Source organism: Fusarium musae, chromosome 5 (assembly GCF_019915245.1).
Source record: "Fusarium musae strain F31 chromosome 5, whole genome shotgun sequence".
Lineage (NCBI taxonomy): Eukaryota > Fungi > Ascomycota > Sordariomycetes > Hypocreales > Nectriaceae > Fusarium > Fusarium musae.
The window spans coordinates 3,979,566-4,002,524 of record NC_058391.1 but is presented as its reverse complement, the minus strand read 5'-3'; the positions used below and the strand labels follow the sequence as shown (position 1 = coordinate 4,002,524).

At 48.6% G+C, this 22,959-nt stretch overlaps 9 protein-coding genes across 9 annotated transcripts; 6 read left to right on the top strand and 3 right to left on the bottom strand.

Moving 5' to 3' along the window:
* Nucleotides 1–2,366: 2,366 nt before the first annotated feature.
* J7337_007732 (uncharacterized protein) lies at nt 2,367–3,431 on the top strand (the record flags this gene model as incomplete). The annotated part of the gene is made up of 2 exons (XM_044825365.1): nt 2,367–3,005; nt 3,210–3,431. The coding sequence occupies 2 exons, from the start codon at nt 2,367–2,369 to the stop codon at nt 3,429–3,431; spliced, it is 861 nt and encodes a 286-aa protein (XP_044681022.1).
* A 437-nt stretch (nt 3,432–3,868) lies between these two features.
* On the top strand, nt 3,869–4,684 carry J7337_007731 (uncharacterized protein; the record flags this gene model as incomplete). The annotated part of the gene is made up of 1 exon (XM_044825364.1): nt 3,869–4,684. One exon carries the CDS (start codon nt 3,869–3,871, stop codon nt 4,682–4,684), a length of 816 nt encoding a protein of 271 aa, XP_044681021.1.
* An 886-nt stretch (nt 4,685–5,570) lies between these two features.
* On the top strand, nt 5,571–7,124 carry J7337_007730 (uncharacterized protein; the record flags this gene model as incomplete). Its single annotated transcript, XM_044825363.1, has 1 exon — nt 5,571–7,124. One exon carries the CDS (start codon nt 5,571–5,573, stop codon nt 7,122–7,124), a length of 1,554 nt encoding a protein of 517 aa, XP_044681020.1.
* A 201-nt stretch (nt 7,125–7,325) lies between these two features.
* J7337_007729 (uncharacterized protein) lies at nt 7,326–8,763 on the bottom strand (the record flags this gene model as incomplete). The annotated part of the gene is made up of 4 exons (XM_044825362.1): nt 7,326–7,630; nt 7,677–7,991; nt 8,038–8,320; nt 8,374–8,763. The coding sequence occupies 4 exons, from the start codon at nt 8,761–8,763 to the stop codon at nt 7,326–7,328; spliced, it is 1,293 nt and encodes a 430-aa protein (XP_044681019.1).
* Nucleotides 8,764–9,636: 873 nt separating this feature from the next.
* J7337_007728 (uncharacterized protein) lies at nt 9,637–10,842 on the top strand (the record flags this gene model as incomplete). The annotated part of the gene is made up of 3 exons (XM_044825361.1): nt 9,637–10,278; nt 10,351–10,480; nt 10,550–10,842. The coding sequence occupies 3 exons, from the start codon at nt 9,637–9,639 to the stop codon at nt 10,840–10,842; spliced, it is 1,065 nt and encodes a 354-aa protein (XP_044681018.1).
* A 1,921-nt stretch (nt 10,843–12,763) lies between these two features.
* J7337_007727 (uncharacterized protein) lies at nt 12,764–14,267 on the top strand (the record flags this gene model as incomplete). Its single annotated transcript, XM_044825360.1, has 6 exons — nt 12,764–12,776; nt 12,829–13,027; nt 13,078–13,229; nt 13,281–13,519; nt 13,569–13,840; nt 13,889–14,267. 6 exons carry the CDS (start codon nt 12,764–12,766, stop codon nt 14,265–14,267), a joined length of 1,254 nt encoding a protein of 417 aa, XP_044681017.1.
* A 69-nt stretch (nt 14,268–14,336) lies between these two features.
* Nucleotides 14,337–16,964, bottom strand: J7337_007726 (uncharacterized protein; the record flags this gene model as incomplete). Its single annotated transcript, XM_044825359.1, has 2 exons — nt 14,337–16,379; nt 16,542–16,964. The coding sequence occupies 2 exons, from the start codon at nt 16,962–16,964 to the stop codon at nt 14,337–14,339; spliced, it is 2,466 nt and encodes an 821-aa protein (XP_044681016.1).
* A 1,759-nt stretch (nt 16,965–18,723) lies between these two features.
* J7337_007725 (uncharacterized protein) lies at nt 18,724–19,913 on the bottom strand (the record flags this gene model as incomplete). The annotated part of the gene is made up of 3 exons (XM_044825358.1): nt 18,724–18,850; nt 18,903–19,392; nt 19,439–19,913. 3 exons carry the CDS (start codon nt 19,911–19,913, stop codon nt 18,724–18,726), a joined length of 1,092 nt encoding a protein of 363 aa, XP_044681015.1.
* Nucleotides 19,914–21,483: 1,570 nt separating this feature from the next.
* Nucleotides 21,484–22,615, top strand: J7337_007724 (uncharacterized protein; the record flags this gene model as incomplete). Its single annotated transcript, XM_044825357.1, has 4 exons — nt 21,484–21,781; nt 21,829–22,079; nt 22,133–22,258; nt 22,304–22,615. The coding sequence occupies 4 exons, from the start codon at nt 21,484–21,486 to the stop codon at nt 22,613–22,615; spliced, it is 987 nt and encodes a 328-aa protein (XP_044681014.1).
* Nucleotides 22,616–22,959: the final 344 nt, after the last annotated feature.

The following is a 22,959-nucleotide window of genomic DNA, read 5'->3' as shown; positions in this document are numbered from 1 at the left end:
CCAGGGTACCATTCCGGTATCGCATTGTTTGCACCCGCTATCAGCTTAGACAATGCGACAGAGTGGTTAGCTTCGGCAGGTGCCAACATTGACATCATCAGTGACGTCGCAATATCAGCCTGATGATTATGTTGCAATGCCATACACTTGGAAGCGACAGAGTTGATCGTGACTATTACAATAGCTATAAGATAGATTCATACGCTGCTTCTGAGATGACTCACTGTTCCACTTGCTATTTTGCAAGCTGATCCACGGGAGAGACAACGGCCAGTCACAGCTCATCTGCAATGCCGGTGGAGTGCAAATGCTAAGCTGTAGATTTGTAGGAGAAGGCGGAGCTGCGGCATATGATTAACTTAAAACTTGATGATCAAATGCGGAATTTACTAACGCGTTTTGAGTCGAGCGAAAATATTGGTTTCTCGATGACGATTCGTCTCTTTCGTGACCTTGAGCTTTTTCAACCTCTTGCCACAGTGTATGACATCACTGTCTTTTCCTTCATCTTTGCGCTTTCTAATCTTCCGATCAATGTATTGCCATGTCTCCTTGTCGATGTTCTTGCTGAGATTCCAGCTCTTGAGCCTATATTCAAGCTGCGCTTTTCTAGTATCTGGTCAGAGACATTCCTATAAATCAAGGCTATAATAAACCAACGTTGCATGCAATCCCTGAGCTCTCAGCAAAATCACCAAATCTTTGAGCGACGTGTCTTTGACCAGATATTCATATCTGATCATGTTTTGGTGTTTCAGCCAGTCCCCCTCAGCGGGGTATGATGTTGTTGTCGCACCCATGGGAATGTTGACGGGGTTGAAATACTGCGAAAGTGCTAGGGATGAGCACAATTGAGGTATAGCGAAACGGTAGACAGAGTCTAGTTGATGAAGGAGGAAGATTGGAGATTCGGTGAAGGAATTGCTGCCCCTTATATGCCTAACGAGGCTTTGCGTTCGCTGTTCTGATTCGTCTAATCCAGAATCTGAGTGGCTTGCCAAGTTGGCAAGTCTCGTTCCAATTTTAGTGCTTGGCCCAGTCTTCTTTCATTGGCTGTGTCCAGAATCTCATCAGCTGGGGCTTACTTTGCATACGGCAGCGTGACCTGACCGCTCTCATTCGTCCAGACCAGAATCTTGCAGCCATAGCTTCTACTTGGACAGTACGTCACTTGGCCGTCCGTATTTCAATTGGATCTGTCCGAAATCCGACTCCACTGTGATTTCCTGCCTCCATACGATAGGCTATTACCAAAATCCGACATCTTGGATCGTTTCACTTATTTCAATGAACTTTGATCGGGTGTAGTGTAGATTTACAAATGAGGCTTCACGTTGATCTCCGCCGTTGACTTGGCATATAAGCAAGCCAGACTCACCCTAACTACTTCATCTAAATGAATACCATAAGTTAGCTTTTTTAAGACTTTGGTTATTTCGATCACACACTTATCAAAGCCTTCTCCAAAATGAAACCTGAGATTATTGTGGCAATCGTCAGCTTGGTAGTTGCTCTTCCGCCAACCCTTTACGCTCTACATGCATGGTACCGAAGACGGTCACAATCAACATGTGAGTGATTCAAGAATCTCTGTATTCTGACAGAGCTAATCAGAGCCCTGATGCTTGGTCTAGGGTACCCATCTCACCGGACACATCTCTCCAGACGCCGTTCAGAACTGTTTTGCTCCGTATCTGAGCGCTGCATCACGCTGGCACTGCGGGTCGAAGACGATCTACCAACTACCTCACGAGAGCCAACTCTCAGACTATCCAACTCTGGCATGGCCTTAGGCTGTTGAGTTACGGGGAGACGTCGAAAAAGAATTTAGATTAGCCCTTAGAATCTCCAGCCAACAAAGAGACATCCGGTCGTTATTCGTCATGAATGATCAGCAGAATAATTGACCGGCGCATAAAATGAGCACACTCTTAATGGTACCATCATATCCGTGACTTGGGTATAATATTATCGCGGAAACCTGCTCCAAGCCTGCAAAGCATTGTTGGTTAGCATCGGGATCGACATACCTATACCGAAAAGAGGTTCATGGCTTATCAAGCGGTGATTATCAAGCTGACCGGACCTTCAGATGACCATGAACCATTTAAGACGAAGGAAGATATCTGCTAGAACTGTGATGTAGTTTGAAAACGGAGAGAGTAGTTGCATGTCGTTGCATGCTCATGAAATGCCCCCAGTGTCCACTAATAGGTATGACACTATCACCAAATAGTCAATTTGCGGGGTCAGCATGAGTCACTTACGCCCTTAAGATGATATCTTGATAACTAATAAATACTTTTCGTCAGTCATTCAATTTTCATCCATCAGTTCCAGTTGAATACCCTTACAAGCAAATCGCGATGACTTCTCTTACGAAAACTACGTACCAAGCCTTTGCATCGGCGAGGGCGCAGGGCAATCCGGCAGCCGTGATCATCCTGCCGAAGCCCGGATCGGTCGCACAAGATGGGAACGGAGAGTTTCCGTACGACCTGTTCCCTCCCGCCTCAAAGCTTCAAGAAACGGCGAAAGGCATCAATCTCCCAATGACAGCATTTGCGCTCCCTCTTGACCCAGAGAATGAGTCGGCGAAAGCTCACTACGCCGTTCGATGGTTCAATCCCGTCAACGAAGCGCCGCTTTGTGGCCATGCGACTCTCGCCTTGTCGCAGCACCTGTTCAGTACTCTTCCCAATGCGCCGCAGACGCTGAGGTATCTTACTAGGCTTCATGGTGTTGCCTCTGCATCTCTCAATCAGAGCCCATTTGAAGATGCGAAGCTGGTTGGTATTGAGTTTCCGGAACTACTTGACCTTCCTGCCGTATCACAGGATAGCAAGCGATGGGATGAGTTGAAGGGCTTGTTTGAAGCGGCTTCTGCTTCGAAGTGGGAGGGCACAGGAGAGCCAGTGGCTGTATTTGAGCAAGATCAGTACTTCATGCTTGAGTTTAGCCCTGAGCTTGACTTGAAAGCTTTGAAGTTCGATGCTTCCAAGTTGGTCAGTACATCGCTATCATTGACAGCGCACAACTAACTACTGTAAGCAGGCTCCACTGAATGGTTTCATCTACATCTTCCAAGTCTCGACAAGCCCTTCGGAACATATCCACACTCGAGTTATTAATTGCATAGCAGGTAACAATCATGAAGACGCGGCGGTAAGTACCTTCGTCTTCCAGAGGGGCATTACTAATAGCAACAGACTGGCTCTGCTCACCGCGCCATCATCCCCCATGTCCTGTCAAACGCCGAGACTACTACCCGGCTCAAGCAGCATCACCCAGACTTTACTGGAAACACGCTGCGATCTTTGCAGCAGTCGAAGGAGGGTGGTGAATTGACTGTTGAGTGGCTTCGGGATACAAAGACCGTGAGGATTATGGGTAATGCTTCTCGTACCGGCGAGACCAGCATCGAAATATGAGCTGACCTGAATGGATCGGAAGTGACCGACCGTAAGCTTGAGCGGGATAAATAGCCACATTCAGTAATCAAGGTTGGCCCAAGACTTCATCAGCCGCATGGGGTGAATAGTGGTCCGTTATCCATGATAGACTCAGTCCCAGCCTTTTCACAAGGTTCTCACTCTAATAATGAGAGAATGCCGTTATGAGGCCCTGGATTTGAAAAAGGCCTTGGCAATCAATCTGACAGCTTATAAATCGCATGATGACAGCCTGACTCACGCCGGTCTTTACCTTTAGGCTAATTCCTTCAGTGTCTCCTCGGTGTTCAGAATTGACCGAGCACAACTTGCAGCTCAGTGTATAAGAAGCGAAAGACATTTCCTATTGCTTCCTAAAATTTGATTGAACAATCCTCTTATTAGTCGTCAACCAAAGTTAGACATAATAGCTAACAATGAACTTCAGTCCAATTAGAAGCATTGTCCACAACGAAGGATGTGACCTTCACTACTGGTATCAAGGTTCCGGTCCTCTCATCATCTTCATCCCCGGTGGAAACGGCCACGGAATGCAGTTCAACAACATAATAGCCGCCCTCTCAGACCGCTTCACCTGCGCGACCTTCGATCGTCGCCAAATGTCAGCAAGTCAAGTCCCCGTCAATAAGCGCCTAAGCCCTCCCCAACAAGCTCGCGATATCCGCGCTGTCATCCAGGCTGTTGGTTTCGATAAAGCTATTCTCTTCGGTAGCAGTTCCGGTGGTATATTCGCATACCAATTCGCCCATGACTTTCCCGAAATGGTCGTTCACTTGATCGCTCATGAAGCCGGTCTTGCAATGCTTCTACCAGACGCAACGCAGATTCTTGAGTGGATGTACGGTCTTCTAGACCTTTTTGAAACTCAGGGCCAAGAAGCTGCGGCGAATGAGTTTGAGAAATGCCTCATTGGGTATGATGATGAGGGTGTTCCCAAAGCTGGACCGCCCGACCCAAGAAATCAGAAGAATTTTTGGGAATATGAATGGGCGCCGTTGGTTGGATACTGTCCTAATATGTTTCGGATTAAGGAGCACGGTGTCAGTGTTGGTGTGATGAGAGGCGTACGATGTAAAGATGCTTTCTACGCTAGAGCGATTGAGGAACAGGCCAAGATCTTGGAGTGCCCTAGGATGACGGTGCCTGGGCATCACGAGGGGTTTCGATGTGAGACGGAAGAGTTTCTCCCGTCACTATTGGAAATGCTTGATATTCTGGAGAAGAGAAAGTAGGTAGATGTTTCTCGACGCCTTCCGAATCAATCAGTTGTAGTCCTCCTTGCAAGCATCATATTGAAGCTGAACTGCCAAGATCTCACAATACGTCGAAGCATCGCAACCAGTAGCCAAAAATACTCCGATCAAATAGGGTTTAGTTGGTGAATACACATGTCACATCAGGAAGTTTCAATAGAGACTTCTGCCTACTAATGTACTCGTAAAGTGAGCCTCTCAATTGGCCGAAGGGCCTCATCTACAAACTCATCTGCTGGACCTCGGCTCCTTGTGGCGGACCTTCATTGTCTGATTATAGACAGCGTAAATCGCAATCATTTATCTGTCTGTTTCTGAGATGCTGTAATCCTCGGATCTAAATGTGGCGAGCCTGCTGCGTCAATCGGTGAAACTCAAATGCCAGGCATCAAGAACTCTTTGCCGACAGGACTCACTTGGTGATGCGTGGTGTAGCCCAGTGACTACACTCCGCAACTTTAATCACTGCTACTGAAGCTGCACTGCGTATCCCTTCTGGTTTCTATGATACGATTTAGAGGCTTAAAGGTTATTTGCTGTTGACACTTATGCCTGAGAGCTTAAAGCAACAGAGAGAACTTAGATGCCCCCTCCAACAAATAAAGATAAAGAACATAGATTCATACACGCCTGGCCCCACCTATCTGGCTTCTGGCAAAAAAGCTAAATGCTATGAGAGCTTTGCCAAATGGTGTATAAATAAGTCCCCGCTGCTCTTCCTTAGGATCCAGCTCGGGGGACACAAAACGCATACCAACCCTGGATTCACCTCACCAAAGATTCCATCTCACATGAACCTCTCGAATTCGGATTCTACACGACCTCCCAAAACAGAAATCCCCTCGCTGCCTGCACCATCGATACCATGGCTCCTCGATCCTTTCTCAGTCTTTCGTTCGAACTACGGCACATGATCTATAAATATTACTTCACCACGAAGCAAGGCTACCATTTCAATCCTACCTCACGCAAGCTCACTGCCGCCCACGGCGAGCCTATCGACCTCGCCCTCATGTATACATGCCGCTTCATTGCTGGAGAGACCAAAGAAATGCCTTTTCTGTACAATCACATCTGTTTCAAGACATTCTATCAAAAAGATCTTAGCGTATGGCTATGCCGTTTCGATTGGCTAGTCGCTGCCCAGTTCCAAAAGCAGATTCAACTCCTCGTTCAGTTAAGCCCGTTTATCACACCAGAAATTCACTTTCGTGTTAAAGAAAGGTTTCCATGGTTTGTTGCCAGTCTCTCCAGCGCACTTACCTACCACAACAACCCAGGACTGGATTGGCGAGATCGATTCGATATCTGCCCCAACAACCGAGTTCGATCTGCGCATCGAGAAGCTATCGAGTTCACTTTGCGGCTTCTTTGTGAAGGCTCGGGTGAACAATTTATAGACACTACCAATGAGAGCCTTGTCGGTTGGGAGTATAGCGGCGGTGCACGGCTCTCGAACTTTCTCGACAGATGCTACGAGCCCTGGCGTTTCCCTTCATTATTGTCCGATCTTGAAGAGATGGGGCATAGGCTTGGAGATCACAAGGCATGGCCTTCAATGACTTCGTGGGAGACCAGCGGACTCCATAACATGCAGTATCGCTCACGCTACCGCTTCTCTGCAGTTTCAACGGCTATAGGTTTCCTTGATGCCCTACCTATCAACAAGAGGTCATCTCTTCGCAATATTACCATTAGCGAAGATCGCACATCCGCAGGCGAACCAGATGGCCATGCTATAGGTCTTATTCCATTCTGCCAAGAAAACGGGCGGTTGCGGATCAAACACAAGTTTAGCATGGTAAGAAATATTTTCCAGCGTGCTTACAAGTCTGAATCTGAACCGGAGGACAATTGTTCTTCAGAGATCATGTTCAGATTCGCTGGTATGAATCTGTACGCCGTGGTTGGTAATTGCCTGGCAGAAGCCATGTATCTCCCAGACGCTGGTATGCCTGATGGTTCCTACACCCTGCTCCTGGATGGGGAAGATGCCGGGGATCTGTGCTCTGCGTTCTTCCAACAAGAGGTCCTAAAGAAAGAGGCTAGGCGGCTGGTCCTGGACCGTGCTCTAAAAGAAGATCCCAATAGCGCTTGGGCGGACGATTACTTATACGAGACGAGGTTGCTCCTCGAAGGGCATGCCGGCGCCCTGGGGCATCTCTGCAATAAGACGTCGTTCTTCGAGTCGAATTTCTATCCTGGGCATCTGGATAACGTAGACGCATTGATGGCGCACTACAGGAGAGTTGGGTTGGAGCGCTGCATAGATGAACTTGTCTTTGGAGATATGGAGTATGACTACGACTTTGAGTCATTCAGTCATGTCCCCAGATGGGGCCCGATGGTGATGGAGAACTTTGAGTGGCGGAAACTGCCTGAGGACCGGCCTATACCATACGGAGAGATTCGAATATAAGCATTGCCTATTAGATCTAATAGTTTAAAGAAATACTTCACTAAGTTGATTTAGGTTATATATTGACTACGGAAGATGAGCATTCTAACTCCTTGCTTGTGGAAGAGGCGGTCCTCCGAGATGAAATGTTCCGTCTGAGAAGCACACCACACGTAATCAGATTAAGGGCAAGACGGCTGTTGAGGATCAATGCTACGAGAATTAGAACTTTGCATTACCCCTTCTCCTACAGTCTATGTGTACCTCAACCTCCTCCGTCTCCTCAAATTCTATGTATGGCATACGCTTTGTCAACAATGGGCTAGTCTTGCTAATCCTCTTCCAATTATGTGCATCAAGACAAGCTCGCCTAGAAGCCAACACTGCTGGACGCGTCCGCGTAATGACTGCTCGTTCATACTCATCTAGCGCGGATCTAAGATCGCCATCGCCATCGAGAGCAGGAACAACTCGTTCCACAAAGTCTTTGACATCAAAGATGACATGGTTTGCGCCCTCTCCCCGGTCTTGATTGTTAGCCATAGGTAAGCAAGAGTGGGCAATGAGTCTTACACATTGCCATTGCATGGAGAGCGTCTCCCATTAGTACAGCCCGACCAGTGGTTTGGAAGTCTTTCGGCGGTGTCAGGTCTTGTATCTTGAGTCCTTTCATCTCGCTGTCTAGCGAAACGGCGGATGCAAGTGGACCAAAGCACTCAGCCCAGGTTGAAGTCAACTCTTGAACCAACTTGTACTGCTCCTCTGGTGTATCCGGGATCTCGATAGGGGAAGGTCTATTCAGGAAGCCTTCGCGAAACGGCCACGAGATACAAAGTTGTCCGATGTACGGGCGGTTCGTATCGGCGTGATTGCCTGGCGCGTCGAGAACTAATTTCCATAAGCAACGCTTTTAGGAAGAACCAAGTTGGCTTACCGCTGAAGTATACGAAGGTGTCATTCCTCGAGTTTGTGCTGTGAAAGAAGTACGGATCAAGGTCGCGAATTGGTTTGATCTGCGAAGGCGACATCTCCATTTTGATGCCTAGCATTCGAACGGGAATGTCTTTGAGCTTCCACTCAGAGAACAGTGAGCGACGCACTCGAGAGTGACTTCCGTCACAGGCGACGAGTAAACTACCAGTCGCTGAGCTTCCATCCTCGAATGAAGCAGTGACAGAGTCATTCGTCGACACGATTCCAGTAACACCTTTACCCCACTAATATCCAGAAGTGTCAGCAGAACGAAACTAGACTCGGCAAAGCAACGTACCTCAATATCAATCCCGGTGGCCAGCAAGGCTCTGAGGCTCTGTCTAGTCACTCGGACACGTTCTGCCTCTGGCGCTTTAGGTACAGAGGCCTTGAGCTCTCCTGTACTCAAGTCAAAGAACGGGAAGCTCGACGACAAGCCCTGGGTAACAGCTTCTCGATCAACATAGGCCTCTGGCAACCGATCGAACAAATCTTGAGGCAAAAGATCTTTCAAGACGGGCAGCGTCCAGAGAAGGGTGAGACCCCATCCAACACCACGTGTTTCAAGATCCGTGTCGCGTTCAAATACTCGGAAGGGAATGCCCTGGCGTGATAGACTCTGTGCAAGAAGCAGACCGCTTATACCAGCGCCTATGATGAGGACAGGCCGATCTTCAGTTGGGATCATTTTGGTGAAGTTTGATTCTGGATGAGATATGCTTGCTGGGAGAAATGGCTAAGCGCTTCTTTATTAATTCTCTCATTTGCGCGCCAGATCGCTTATTCTCACATCAGATCAGATGCAAGGCAATTGCCGTGCCTGACGCGATGACTAACTCGGCACGAGAGCGGGGTCGTAAGCCGAAGGGCGGAGGCTCTGCCAACATTGTAGTCGGTAGTTGCACATACTGTATCTTGGCACTGACACACGCTGCAGCAAATAGAAATAGGGCATTGGTGCTCTCTAAACCTTATTACAGCCGAGAACCTGATTCCTCCGCATTGGCCAGGCTCTGGGGTCGAGTACCTCTGCCGAAAAGGCCTGTCGTTTCAGAAACTTCAAGAACCTTGATCTTTGTCTTCATTATACAACGTGCTTTCCGATAGATCTACCGGCGCATTGAATCCGATCGATGGGGGTGCACAATCATTCAGCGTTATTCGAGCAGGGGCGTAGGGCAAAGAATCCTATTTGCCGTATACCCGCATCTGAATTATAAATAGAATGCCGTTTCCCAAGTTCGTATTGCGACCCTTGTTATCAGCATTGATCGCTATCTACCTTATATTAGCCTACCAATTACTGCTCTTAAGTCATTTTGAACATGTGTCCGACTATCCGGAACCCCGCTTCATCACAGCAGCGTTGTAACGATTGTGGGTACTCCTTATAATACGGAGTATGAGAGACAAAATGTGCAAGGGATACGGATAATGCGGAGTAGAACTGGTTTGTACGTAGATAAAGCAAATCTATAACTAGAGAATGATACGATCCAGTAACCTCGACTCACAAGTTCTAGGTGATCGCTACCAAGGTCTCTGAAAGCAGACTTTCAATATGCATCCACTTCTCCTATTGTTTCTGGCTACTCGAGTAGTAGCCGGCACAGCTAAGTTGGCATCGAGAGCGAGTGCATCCGACCATGACTCTGCCTATTCTAAGGCGGCCAGTTCTGCTCTCACGCCACTCGGATATGCTGCGGCATTTATTAACACTGATGTATTAGCTAGCCGAGAGGGTTATCTGGAAGATTTCACATTGGTCGACTACGACGTTGACGATTGTGCGGAACGGTGTAACGGCAACAAAGAATGTGTTGCTTTCAATATCTACTTCAAGCCCGATCACCCCGAAACTTCGTCAAATGATAAGACAGCGGTCATCAAGTGTACTCTCTGGTCTAATCCACTAAGTCTCCCGGATACAGAGATTGGCAGCGATGTCGTTGCCGGGAGTAATGCCTACAATCAAGAAAAGGCTCTAGCTGGTCCAGGGCCTGGATCAGTGCAGACACTGCCAATCAAGTTTCCCAGCGTGACGCAACTTGGGGATACTTATTATTCCGTGGAGCTGACGTGCGATGGCCAAAAGATGCCTGTCATGCTTGATACTGGCTCCGCAGACCTGCTTATTGTATCCAACGCGTGCCCGAACACTCCAACCAGTGGATGTTACAACAGCACGCCTTTCGAGATCCAGGTATAAGTTCCTCTCTGAGAACAAGGAACCATGTTTGTCTGGCTGGTAACCGATAAACTTACATGTCTATAGCCAACGACAAATATGCCAGCGAACCAAAGTTTCTTTACAATTGTTGGGACTGGGCCAGTATTTGGCAATCAGTCTATCTTGGATGTCCAATTTGGTACAAAGGACATTGTTGCGAAAGACTTAGGTGTCGGTAAGCTATTTCCTTGTTACTTATACAGAGAAGAAGGATGAAATGACGAAATCTGATATATGATAATAGGTCTTGTTTATAATGCTGTGAAAATGGAGTTTCAGAATGGAAGCTTTTCTGGAATACTCGGCATGGGTCTCCGAAATGTTTCTCGGCAGTTCTACCAGTATCAAAACTTGCCACCATTCGACACCTTGGTAGCACAAGAAAGGCTACTTGCACCCAAGTTCTCAACAGTATTTCCGCGATACGCGGATCCGAACAGTCCGAAAGAAGGTCGTCTGACCATGGGTGGCATTGACAAGGAAGCGTCGAACGGACGGATGATAACATACAGCGATATAGTAGACAGCCCCAAGTAAGTATTTACTGCTTGTTTTGGAGAAAATGACTTGCTAAATACTATCAGTTATAATTATCCAGGGGCCCCTCCGGCACCGCAGCTCTGGTCTATCACGGTTGATGGGATGAGGTTCAATGGCAAGAACATTTCCCTACCGGCAAGTGGTACGTCCCCTACAATCTCCCAGTTGGTCTGATGACATGCAAAGCCAAAACTAATACGAAGAAGGTATTGTTTCAGGATCGCCGTATATTGCAGCTATAGACAGTGGGACTTCATTTATGGCTGTCGGTGGCATAGTGTTCGACCAGATCGCAAAAAATATCATTGGCCCATCGCAATCATCGGGTCTAGTTGTCTCATTCGACTGCTCGAAACCACAGCATTTGGAGATCAAAATAAATGGCCAATGGATTGATATAGATCCCCTCGACTTGATCACTCCAGGAGACTGGTTTACCATAAATGGAACACAAATGTAAGCTTGCACTATGTAATGACGACTGACCAAGCCTAACATTGCTTCAGGTGTCGGGCTTCCGTCAACGCACAGAGCCTTTCATTAGCTGACTCGATATTGGGCGTTCCGTTTCTCCGTAACGTTTTGGCAGTTTTTGACTACGTGTCGGATGATATGTACTCCATACAACCGAGGATTGGCATCGCTCCTTTGACAAATTGGTCCTTGGCTTTGGAAGGATATGCAGTGTCGCACAAGGCGAGAGTTGGCGAGCAAATACCTTTTCCTGGCTTCTGAGAACTCAGAATAGGGCCAATATCGGAGGCTATAGTTCGCTGAGATTGATTCGGGCTTAAATAAATTGAGACCTAAAGGTTAACTCGCGCCATGGGCTTTCCGAGTCAGATCATCCTTTTGCTGTACAAATTTGCACACTGGTCCTGTGACGTAGGCATTCCAGGCATAATCAAGCCCTTGTAACATAGAACTTGTCACATTTTCAAGAACCAATTAGGAAACCAGATCGTAACATGACTCAGATGAACGGCATAAAATTCATTACACTCCTACCACGACTCAATGATCAAGCCACTTCGCCAATCCACCAGTCAGGTCGTAGGTAATGTGATCCGGATCAAACAAACAATAGAAGCTATGCCAGCTCATCTCAAGATCGAACCTCAACTTTTCTGTAAGTTTGTTCGTAGCGTGCTGAAATGGCCAATCAAATGTTCCCCAGCAAGCCAGTTTGTTGGTCGGCGACACTAGTGCGGGCTTCATGTAACACAATCAGATGGCAGCGCTATGTTAGTGGAAATGTTTGTCTGCAAAGCTGACCTGGCGCATGGTTCACCGTCACTTCAAGCAGGAACCCCGTCATCGTGGGGCAGTTGATTAGTCTTCGTTCATGCGGTTGTTGGTTGATGGTATAACAGCCTAATCGAGCATTCTTCAGATTGCTAGTGTCTGCGGTAAAGAGACTACGCTTCTGTGTTAGATCTGATGCTATTAAAGGTCCGGGTTCACCAGATCTCAGCGGTTTTCACGTTCACTGTTAATTCCCTTAACAAATTTAATTGCCTTACCTTTCTGGTTCTTGGACTTCTGTGACCATGGAGCTCGCCTCACTAATTACCTATACCTGCGTCATAACCCTCGTGATCATATGCGTCACCAAGCTCATTGCCAAGACATCACGTAATGCGCAGCTTCCTCCTGGACCCCGGGGTTTTCCTCTTATCGGCAATGTACTAGATCTCCCACGAGCTGGACAGTTCGAGGCGCATCACTGGGCCAGGCATAAAGGCTTGTACGGTATGGTTGCTTCAACCCAATGTCTCCTCACGTATTAATCAGATTAATGTCAGGAAATATCAGTTCCGTTACTGTCTTCGGCCAAACACTCGTCATAATTAATGATGCGAAGTTGGCTCAGACCACCCTCAATGATCGCTCAGCCAAACATTCTAGCAGATCAAAGATGACTTTTGCCGGTGAAATGTGCACACATCTCAATTCCCATACCACGAACTCGCCTGCTCACAGATATCAGGGTTGGCTGGGACAAGACCTTGAGTTTCCTGCCATACAACGAACAGCTTCGTAGACACCGCAGAAAAGCTAACCTTTGCCTCAAGTCCGAAGCGAGCATCAGGTCCAACGACACTCTACAGGAGATTGAAGTCGGACATTTCCTGCTTCACTTACTGCGGGACCCTGGCCGTTTGGTTGAGCACATTCAAAAGTATATCTTGGTTCAACCGTATCCGGTGACAGTGCTGATATTTCCTGTAGACAAGCTGGTTCTGTGATCGTGAAAGTGGTGTATGGATACACCGCTGAGCAGTTCAAACCTGATCCTCTACTCAGTACTGTACGAAAGGTCGTAGATGAGTTTGGCATCGCGGCTAAGCCTGGGGCCTTTATGGTTGACCTCATCCCGATTCGTAAGTTACCAAAATTCCGATAAGAGATTGTGTTTTAATACGTTCATTCAGTGAAACATATCCCCGACTGGTTCCCTGGAGCTGGTTTCAAAACTACGGCAAAGCAGTGGAGGTCTAACCTCGAGAGCTCAGTTGAAGACCCCGCAGCTTTCGTGGAGCATCAAATGGCAAATGGCAAGGATAACAAATCATTCTTGTCTCAGCTGATGCAGAATGAGGGCTTGACAGATGAGGAAGCTTCTGAGAATAAATGGCTAGCGGCATCTCTTTACGCTGCAGGTGCTGATACGGTATGTTGAGTCTCAAGTAGGGTGTATCACCGAGCTGAGCTTGAACTAGACTGTCTCTGCGATCACAACATTCTTCCTCGCCATGACACTTTTCTCCAAGGCCCAGAAGAAAGCGCAGTGGGAAATTGACGAGGTCATCGGGAGTGAGCGCTTACCAGCGCTATCGGATAGACAAAGCTTGCCATACGTCAATGCGCTTGTGAAGGAAGTTCTTCGATGGCATCCCGTCGGACCAATGTGTCTTCCGCATACAACCTCCCAAGACGACATCATCGACGGACATCTCATCCCAAAGGGCGCAATGATTCTTCCGAATATCTGGTAAGCTCATCATCCACGCATATTCAGAGAATAACTAACGCGGCTGAGGCAAATCTGTCATGATCCAGCACTCTACCACGATCCAATGGCCTTCAAACCAGAGCGCTTTCTTGGTCCAGAGGCTGAGACAGACCCGGGTCGTTTTGTCTTTGGCTTTGGGCGAAGAATTTGCCCGGCGCAAGGCATGGCTGACAAGACGCTGTTTCTCAACATGGCGCAGACTCTGGCTGTATTTGAGATTACAGGGAAAGAGGGAGGTGAGATGCCCAAGGCTGAGTTTACATCTGGAGTTGTCAGCCATCCGAAGCCCTTCGAAACTGCAATCACGCCGCGATCTTCTCAACATCGTAAATTGATCGAGTCAATTGAGCGGATGCATCCATGGCAGAAGAGTGACGCAGACACTCTAGCAAACGCTCACAGATAACGAGAGCAATTGAAGAAGAAAGTCAACGCATAATATTAAAATATCTAGTCATCCATAATAGTCATGACATCACCCCTGGTGATCGAACCGCCAACGCCTGCTATTCTCCTTAACAAACCACCTCGTAACAAACGCCCCCTCCTCCGCCCACTCCGCAACATCCCTCCCAAACCTCCCCTCTACACTCTCAATAAACTCCACAAAGTCCAGCGCCTGCACGGACTCATGCTCATGCGGATCCGTCTCCAAATCCGATAATCTCCAATCCACGTTCTCTATCACCGGCACAACGAGATGTCTGTTCGGAAACCTCGCGTCCCGAACCGTAAGCATCGCGCGTCCGGGGTTCGTCACTGTGAACTGCCACTGACCCGTGCTGTTGTCGCTGGTCTGTGTGCGTAGTGGTCGCAGGAGCGACTGGCCTTCGTAGTTGGTTATCAGGGATGATGCTGCGGCGTGGCTGCTGGGGCTGAGGGAGTTGGTTTCAAGAAGGATGTCGAGAATCGTGGGGAGGACTTGTGTCGAGTGGACTGCGTCGTCTACGTTGAACGGGGGTAATTGAGGATGTGACAAAATCAACGGGACGTGATCCACGCCGATGTTGGGGTTGTAATACGGTGAAGCGTAGTCGTTTTCTGGAAGCGAAGTGCCATGATCGCCCTGGAAAATAACCAACGTCTCATTCGCAATGCCCTGCTTGTCTAGAACGTCGAGGACTTTACGGATCCAGCGATCGTCGTAGCCTATCGTGTTGACGTAGCGGGACATCATGTCTAGACCCTTTGCCAAAGGCGTGTATTTCTCTGTCTTGGGCATGTGAAATCGATGATGGCTCGTGCTCGTCAGATGAGTCAGGAACACACGGCTCTTAGCCTTGGCTGCGTCTTCGAAAATGTCGGTGATGTAATCCTCCAACGGATCCTCCTCGAATGCAAACTCGTTGATGTTCGGTAGTGTAACGGGTCCATGTTTCGCACTGTCGCTTCGCAGATACTCCCTTCCAATCGTGTTCTTCATCGGAAATCCCATCGCAGACATGAGATTGTACTGGTTGTCGTAATCGAGCGTCGCAGCTTGGAAGTAGTAAGAGTTCCACTTGTCCTCCTTGTTCATGTTGTCGTTCCACTTCAATTTCGTGCCTGAATGTCCAGCGCGCTTGGTGTTTTCGTTTAGTGCCTCTGCTTGGTTCATTGCCTCGAAAATATGCGGTAGACAGGGCTGATAAATGTGGTGACTGTGCTCGAGGTTAAAGTCGCCGACCAGAGGGGCGATACCGCAGACTGTGCCGGTCATGCTCTTGAGAGTATACGTCCCAGCTGTGTGCGCATTCGTAAAGTGAATTCCACCGCGTTTCGGTTTTTCCGCATGTTCAAATCCATCGTCGTAATCTCCAGTAATGAAATTCGCGGTCGGTGTCAGACTTGCCAGCTTGTCTTGCACTTCTTGCGGGAGCTTCTTGTCGGGAAATGTGTCGGCGAATCGATTCCAGATCAACCCGTCCTTCTTGATGGGAAAAACGTCATTTCTCGTGCTCTCGAGAAAGAACATCACCACGTGACGAATGTTGATGTTCTTCAACTTTCCGCGAAGGGATTCTCGCAGAGGTTCATCCAGGTTCGAAATCTTCAGTGGGTCGGATTCAGCGTTGTAGTGAGTCTTTTCTTCGTACCAGTCCTCGAAGCCTCTTGGCAATGCATTCTTTGGGAGCCAGCTCAAAGACGGAGGCTGAGCAAGAGCAGTGCGCTCATCCCAGCTTCGTTGCATGCCTTTACCGAAAACAGAAGGGAGATCATCGAGGAATGGCGATGTTGAAGCAAAGTCGACAAAAGGTAAAAGGCCGCTGGTCCATGAGAGGAAAATCAGAGACGGATCCTTGGGTCGTAGAAACGTGAGTGTGAAAAGCGCTGTGAGGAGGATGCTGACGACGGGATACGGTAATATGCGTAGAAATCGGGTACATCTGGATCTTCGGGCAGGTGAATCGCCTTTGAGCGCTCGGGCCGAGTGTCGCGGTGTCTTGGATGACGATCTCGACCTGTCCTTGTACTCATCCTCAGAGTACTCACCATTACTCGACCCGCTCTCACTGTCAATCCACTGCACGTTATCCCTCTGCGACAACTGATCGTAAGCGTTCCTCCTCCCAAAACAACAGCAACAAAGCTTCCTCGCAAGAAAGTTAATCGGCCAATTAACAATATCCCCTCCCCACCCAAAAAGCCCATAGCACGCTGTTTGAAGAACGCCACTAAAACAAGCACAAAGACACAAAACGCCCAAAAACGCAGTGAAGCCCGAAAAGATAATCGCCCGCGCCGACGGATCAGCTATGAACCCAATGTTGCGCCAGTGGATCTCAGATCCAGCGACGATGTAGAAAGAGACGGAAACAACGCAGAGGGCGACATTGTACGTTATCAGCAGGAATGCAAGCGCTGTGATGAGTGTGCGTAGCTTGCCGGGGAAGCTGGGGACCCAGTGGCTCAGAAGCAGGCGGATGAGGAGCAGGAGAAGAATGTCTTGGGTGAAGAAGGAGAAGAAGAAGAGGAGCATGCGCTTGGGGGCGACGCTGGATCGGTGGTTGTGCAGATGGACGCCCTTTGCGGCGCATACAGCTAGCGTCGTGAGAGCGAATGCGAAGCGTCTGTTGGCGAGCTTGGAGTAGATGAGCGAACCGATCTTCTGAAACCAAACCATCGTGAACCGTGTTTTGTTTTATCCGGAAAGGGAATAGTAGAAGAAGAAGAGGAAGAGAAGGCGGAGGTTCCTGTTGAGAGGAGCGCGTGGAAGGTAGGTAGGTAGGTAGGTAGGTGCTACCACGCAGTCGGCCCTAACACTGTTACACCCAGTTTTGATTGCTACTTTTATTCACAGAACATGGTCAGAACTGTCAGGCAGGGGAATACGACGGCGGACACAAGAGCAAAAAACTGGGCGTCTCCCCGATAAATAACGCTCCCCCAGCCCGCGCCGCAAAAAGCGCCCCCCGTTTCCCACCAACGACCTAACGTGTAACAGACATCCGCCTCGACTCAGGGTCCATTTCCACAGGGCCTTCCTGTTTCGCCCCTATCTCAAAGTTAGCACTTGGTCGGCGGCATAGCGGCTAGGCGGGCTTGTGTCGTGCTGCGCCCTTGAGTCTGTTGGGTAAGGATCCATTTTCGTTTACCGTATATCGACTCTGCGGGTGGAGTCTTAATCTCGAAAATGATGCCTCGTTACGGATTAGCCAATCCCAACCCCGGCACCAACAGCGAAGATCTAGCCAAGGCTGGTTAATCGTGGGCGAGACGTGGAGTCTGGACTGCGAGCAAAGCCCCTGAGTTTAGGGGTCCAGTGCTTCTGCTTGATTTTTTTGACTCAGTTAAGCTTCGAGTCGAAAAGCTTAATTGACCTGACATTTTACGCGTTCAAAGTGAGGCTTGGACGTTGCATTTTCATGCGGTGCTGATTAAGTTTACTCGGTAGATGCCGATCAGGAAATTAGAGTTTTCCAGCATGTGCAGAGACGTTGGGAGCGTTTTTTGAGCATCGAGATTGTTGAGGTTTGGTCTCTAATGAATTATGGACCAAGGTGGTGATCAACGCAAAGTGAAGCGGAATTGCAGTGACATGTTTTATTGCCGTCGCTCATCTCCCCGCAATTATCCCATCGCCACTGTTCTCTTTTTCGCTCACCGAACAAATCAAAGAATTATCGCGTGCCACTTGCACTCGCGCCGTCGCTTCCCCTCACCAACGACAAGTCTCGCCCCGTTCGATACCTCGGGTAAAAATCACAAAATGTCAATTGAGGCTGTGTGCATGCCACTTTACCTACCCTGGAACGCCGGCAAATTGAAACAGCATCGCTTGGAAATTCGGCAACTGAGCCATTCGGCTACCAACACACAGGTCACACTTCATGTTTCCTAATGCGATGTTTGTATCGCGTGACTTTTTTTCTTTGGTGCGCCTGAAATGACTCGCAAGCTTGTGAGGGCTTATTTGGCGCATGTCGCCATTTGAGTTTATGCTAGCATTTCGTGGTTGGCCCCAGTAGGGCTGATATCCCCGGTAGTAGCATAGATCAGATAACGATAACGCCTGATCTTGTGCTTATTGGCTTTCTGAAGTGTAAGATAAGCCACGTAAAGTCGTCAGCATGGAACGGGATGACGGTAAATGTGAATGTCACTCTTCCAATGAATTAACTGCCGTGTCGCATAGTCGCTGAAAGACCGGCATTTAAGTTAGACTAATTTTTAACCTTTAATTTTGCTTTCGGTGCGCTAGCGAGACCATATTACATGCTCATCAAATCACTACTTGCCCTTCCAAGATACGCGCAATGCTTTACAGCGGATCAGTACCTCATCAGGCCAATTCAATGCTCTAAACTTCATCGCCCCCCCAAGTGTGACCTCGCCACGCAAGACTTGATCCCAAAGCTGTCGTAATCTTCACATCGCAGCTTTTACTGGTCCAGCATGTCAAAGATGGCCTTGACCTCCGGGACCTTCGTCTCAAGCTCCTCCCTCGTCTCCTCCCAAACACGCGCCTGAGCAGCACGCCCACTCTTCCTCACCATGAAAGGAGGATACCTAGAATCTCAAATCAGTACCCGGAACGCGTCATATCATGCAGATCACTTACTCAGCAGTGTCAAAGTCCTGCATAATCTTGCCATGCGCATCCTCCGTCGCCGAAACACCATTCACCAAAGCCGTCGCGCAGATCTGCGGGTCTCTCGCTCCAAAGTTCATAATCAGTCGTGGGATGAGCTTCGCCTGGTTGGGATTCGTAAGAGGTGTCCATGCAGAACCCGGATCAGCGCTGTTGATGGTGACTTTGCGGGCAAGTTTCTCGGTTGCGGAGACGCGGGAGGCGAGTTCGCGGGCCCAGTAGAGGAGAAGACCCTTGGAGCGACCGTACTGATGAGCTTGTTCCATGCCTTCCTTGTTGTTGCTGAGCTTCTTGAGGTAAGAGCCTGATTTGGGTACGCCCATTGTGAAGGAGGAGGGGTAGATGCCAAAGGTCGTGACGAAGGTGAGCACGGGAGGGGAGGGGTTGGATGGGGATGACTTGAGGAGGGGGAGGAAGAGAAGAGAGAGGAGTGCACCGGAGAGGAAGTTGACTTGGATGGCTGTCACAGGTTAGTATATCTCCAAGCTAGAGTCAATTGAACTCACAAGTTTCCCAGCCCTCGGGCGATTCACGACGATTGAACGCCAGAATTCCCGCAGTCATCAAAACATGATCCAGATGCTCCAAAGTCTTCGCCTTGGCCCCAAGTTCCTGACACCCCTTGAACGTCATCAAATCAGCCTGCCAGACCAGAATCTTGGGCACCGGCTTCCCTGCCTCACCCAACTCCTTCTCAATCTCCTCCTTTACACCACTGCAATCCCTCACATCAACAAGCACAAGCGTCTCAACATCCCTCTCCGCAAAAATCTTGGCCGCTCGCGATCCAAACGCTCCATTCGCACCGGTGATGAGCGCAGTGCGTCCCTTGTACGACTTTGTAGTCACGGTAGGTCTCCCGTGGCGCTGCTTGTAGAGACTCTGCCAGGGGAAGTACTCCTTCAGAAAGAGGGGTATGCCGTAGGTGAGGAGTAAAACGACGAGTGTCGAAACAACCGCGAAAACACCCAGATTGGCCATTTTGACGGTGATGTTTGGAGGGGGAGTTGTGTCGCGTGCGGCAAGGAGTTGATAAATGGTCTGAGAGAACGTACGGTTTGTGGGGTAAGGAGGAGGGCGGAGCGGAACAAGGTTTTGCCTGTGTTCACCGACTCTTGTGCGGCTGAGACATTTGGGCTTTTGGGGATGGAGAGATGAGCTGATGAGATTGATAAGATTGGCTGAGATCAGTTGATGAATTCGTATTCGTGATGTTTAGGTAGTGGGACGGTTATTCTCGCTTGGTGATGGAGCTGGTGGAGTTGCGACGTCATGAGGGTTTGACGCGTTGGGGACGCGTAGAAGCGCGTTATTCAATGATTTCAATGATGGGTGAAGAAAGCAGAATTGAGCCGCGATTGATCTCATATCAATATAGGTATGACGTGTTACGTATTCAGGATTTACTACGGAGTATAATTGTTTTCTTCAATTGAGTCTTCAATTGAGTCAGGCTGGCGATGCATTTAATCTGTCTTCCATCACTCATTTCCCCACAGTCATTCGAGACAATCTGCATAAGCATAATGTCAATTATCATTTCTACCCTCAAGCATCACTTCATTATAACTACCATCATGATTCTTCTCTCGTCACTCCCTATATACTCAATCTGTAGTCTTGCTCTCTCACCTCGTTGTCGAACCCTGTAACGTTTCCTTATCAATTCCCGTGTGGGGGCAAGCCACTCGATTTCTGCATCTCCGGAGCTGACGGAGCCTCAACCAATTACACAACCCCATTCTCTGCATCAAGATAAAACCCCTGGTCTCAAACAGGTACAACCACCAGCTGAAGCAAGCCACCAACGTATTTATCTTCACTAACGGTTCTTTCTACAGGGGCTAACGACTCGAGATTCTCGAGATTCCTATTTGGGTGACGTTCAGTACTTGACCTGCCTGCCAGCTCTGGTTAAGAGCAAAGTCTTGACAGGTGATAAGAGATACTGAGTAAGCACGACAAGATAGCTGTCCATTGGCACGTTGCGGTTAGAACGCTTTTGACGTGCCGTTATGTCTGTGCATCGTGCCATGTCCGGGGATATCTGGACATAAGAGCTGAGTTGGGATGATAACGGAAATGGTACCCGCCGTAGCAATCAACGACCCTTAAGATCAGCGTTTCACCCTCCTGAATTTGTAACCTTACTCTGCGTCCGTCCTGCCAAGCTCGAAGTCTATCGCGGCATCTAATTTTCCCAGTCGTAGCGCCTCGCTAGGCGTCTGATCATCGACAATGGAGTCGCCAATGCATATCTATCGTCGTGAGGCACTAGCCGCTCCGGCTGATCGCTCAGAGATGGTCCTGCAAAGTATTGTTATCCTGGTCGTGTCGATTCTTTCCATCCTTGGAGCTGGTTGGATCATCGTTAGTTTTTGTGTAATAACCCAAGGCACCTCTCCGTGAGACAATTAGCTTACGATGTACAGGTCTTCAAAAGTCTCCGGTCATTCCGCCATCAACTCATTCTGTTCGTACCTCTAGTATCACTTTCTCAATCTGTTATGTGCTGATAAGCTCCAGTGGACTCGCCGCCAGTGACTTTCTCATGGCTCTCAACTTTCTCTCATCGACTGCCATGAACATCAACGGCAACGAGATCGGCGCCCCAGAACACCAAACATTCTGCAGTTTCAACGGCTTCATGACCCAAGTCTTTGTCATACAGACCGACTACTGGGTATTGACTATTGCGCTGTGCACCTACGTCATTCTAGCAGGCTACAAATCCTTATCGTCGTGGGTCCAAGATCAACGCATCTTCCTTTCGTGTCTACCATGGGCCCTCAGTTTGCTATGGGCTGGTCTTGGACTGAAACTGGCGGGATATGGTGATATTGGAGCCTGTACGTGCACAAAACACTAAAGTGGGGGGTTGTACTGACTTTATCAGGGTGCTGGTTCACTTCTGATGAAGTCCGCCTGCTCGCCAACTTCGTCCCGCGATGGGTCATCATCATCACCATCCTCTCCATGTACGCCCGTCTGTACTTCATTCTTAGGAAATCACACAAGAGCTTCATCTCACTTGGAAACTCAAACTCGACATCAGAACCTTCTCGAGAAAGGACTATCACGCGGTCGAATCATGATATCTGGCGGTATCACGAGTCAGATGCCGCTGGTCGTCGAAGACTGCAAAGGGTTTGTTACTTCTGTTTCCAATAGCGCACGAAAGAGTGCTAACTAAGAGATAGATTGCACGATTGATGATTATGTATCCTGTTGTGTATATGCTGGTCTGGACACTGCCTACTGCTATTCGGCTATACCAGACTATCAAGCATACTCCAGCTCCATTTGCGTTGCAGACGGTCGACAAGGTTAGTAATTTCACCAACAGCCTGTGACAGAACTGACAATTGTAGGCCTGCATTGTGTCACAAGGTCTCGTCGACGCGATAATCTACGGTGTCAATGAATCTTCACTCAGTCGATGGCGCGAACTCCTCTTCGCGTCCAGCGATAAAGACGTTACAGAGACCGTTACAGCCAGAAACATGGATACTAGAGTATCAACGCGTGTGCACTCGAATGCAGCCGTTATGTCTTCCGCGTCTAGTAGCAAAGTCATAATCACAACGTCCATTGAGCAGGAGACAAGCAGTCTTGATAAAGACGATGGACTGGAGCTCACAGAAATGAGGCCGGTTTTTAGACCAAACTCAGGCTCAAGATAGAAGTGATATTTATGGATATATAGATACTTAGTGGCTTAGATATGTATTATAGATTAATGGCATGCGCGATGACCTCTTCTACCCATTTGACCTTTTCTCACGCAGGAGGCTGGTCTTTGGTACGTACCTGTGGCTCGCATCTGTTATCTTCTTTTGTTTGTCCATGAAGAGCTCCGCCTCGACCCCATTTCGAACACTATGAGTCTAAGTCTAGGAAGTAGTTTCATTTCACCCCCAGCACTTGCAAGCTTAGATGCTGCAGGGCATTCTCCATAACTCACTAATAACCCTAGCCTATAAAAGGTGTTTGATCCTCTCTCAAATCGCTATGCAAGCTGTCGTAT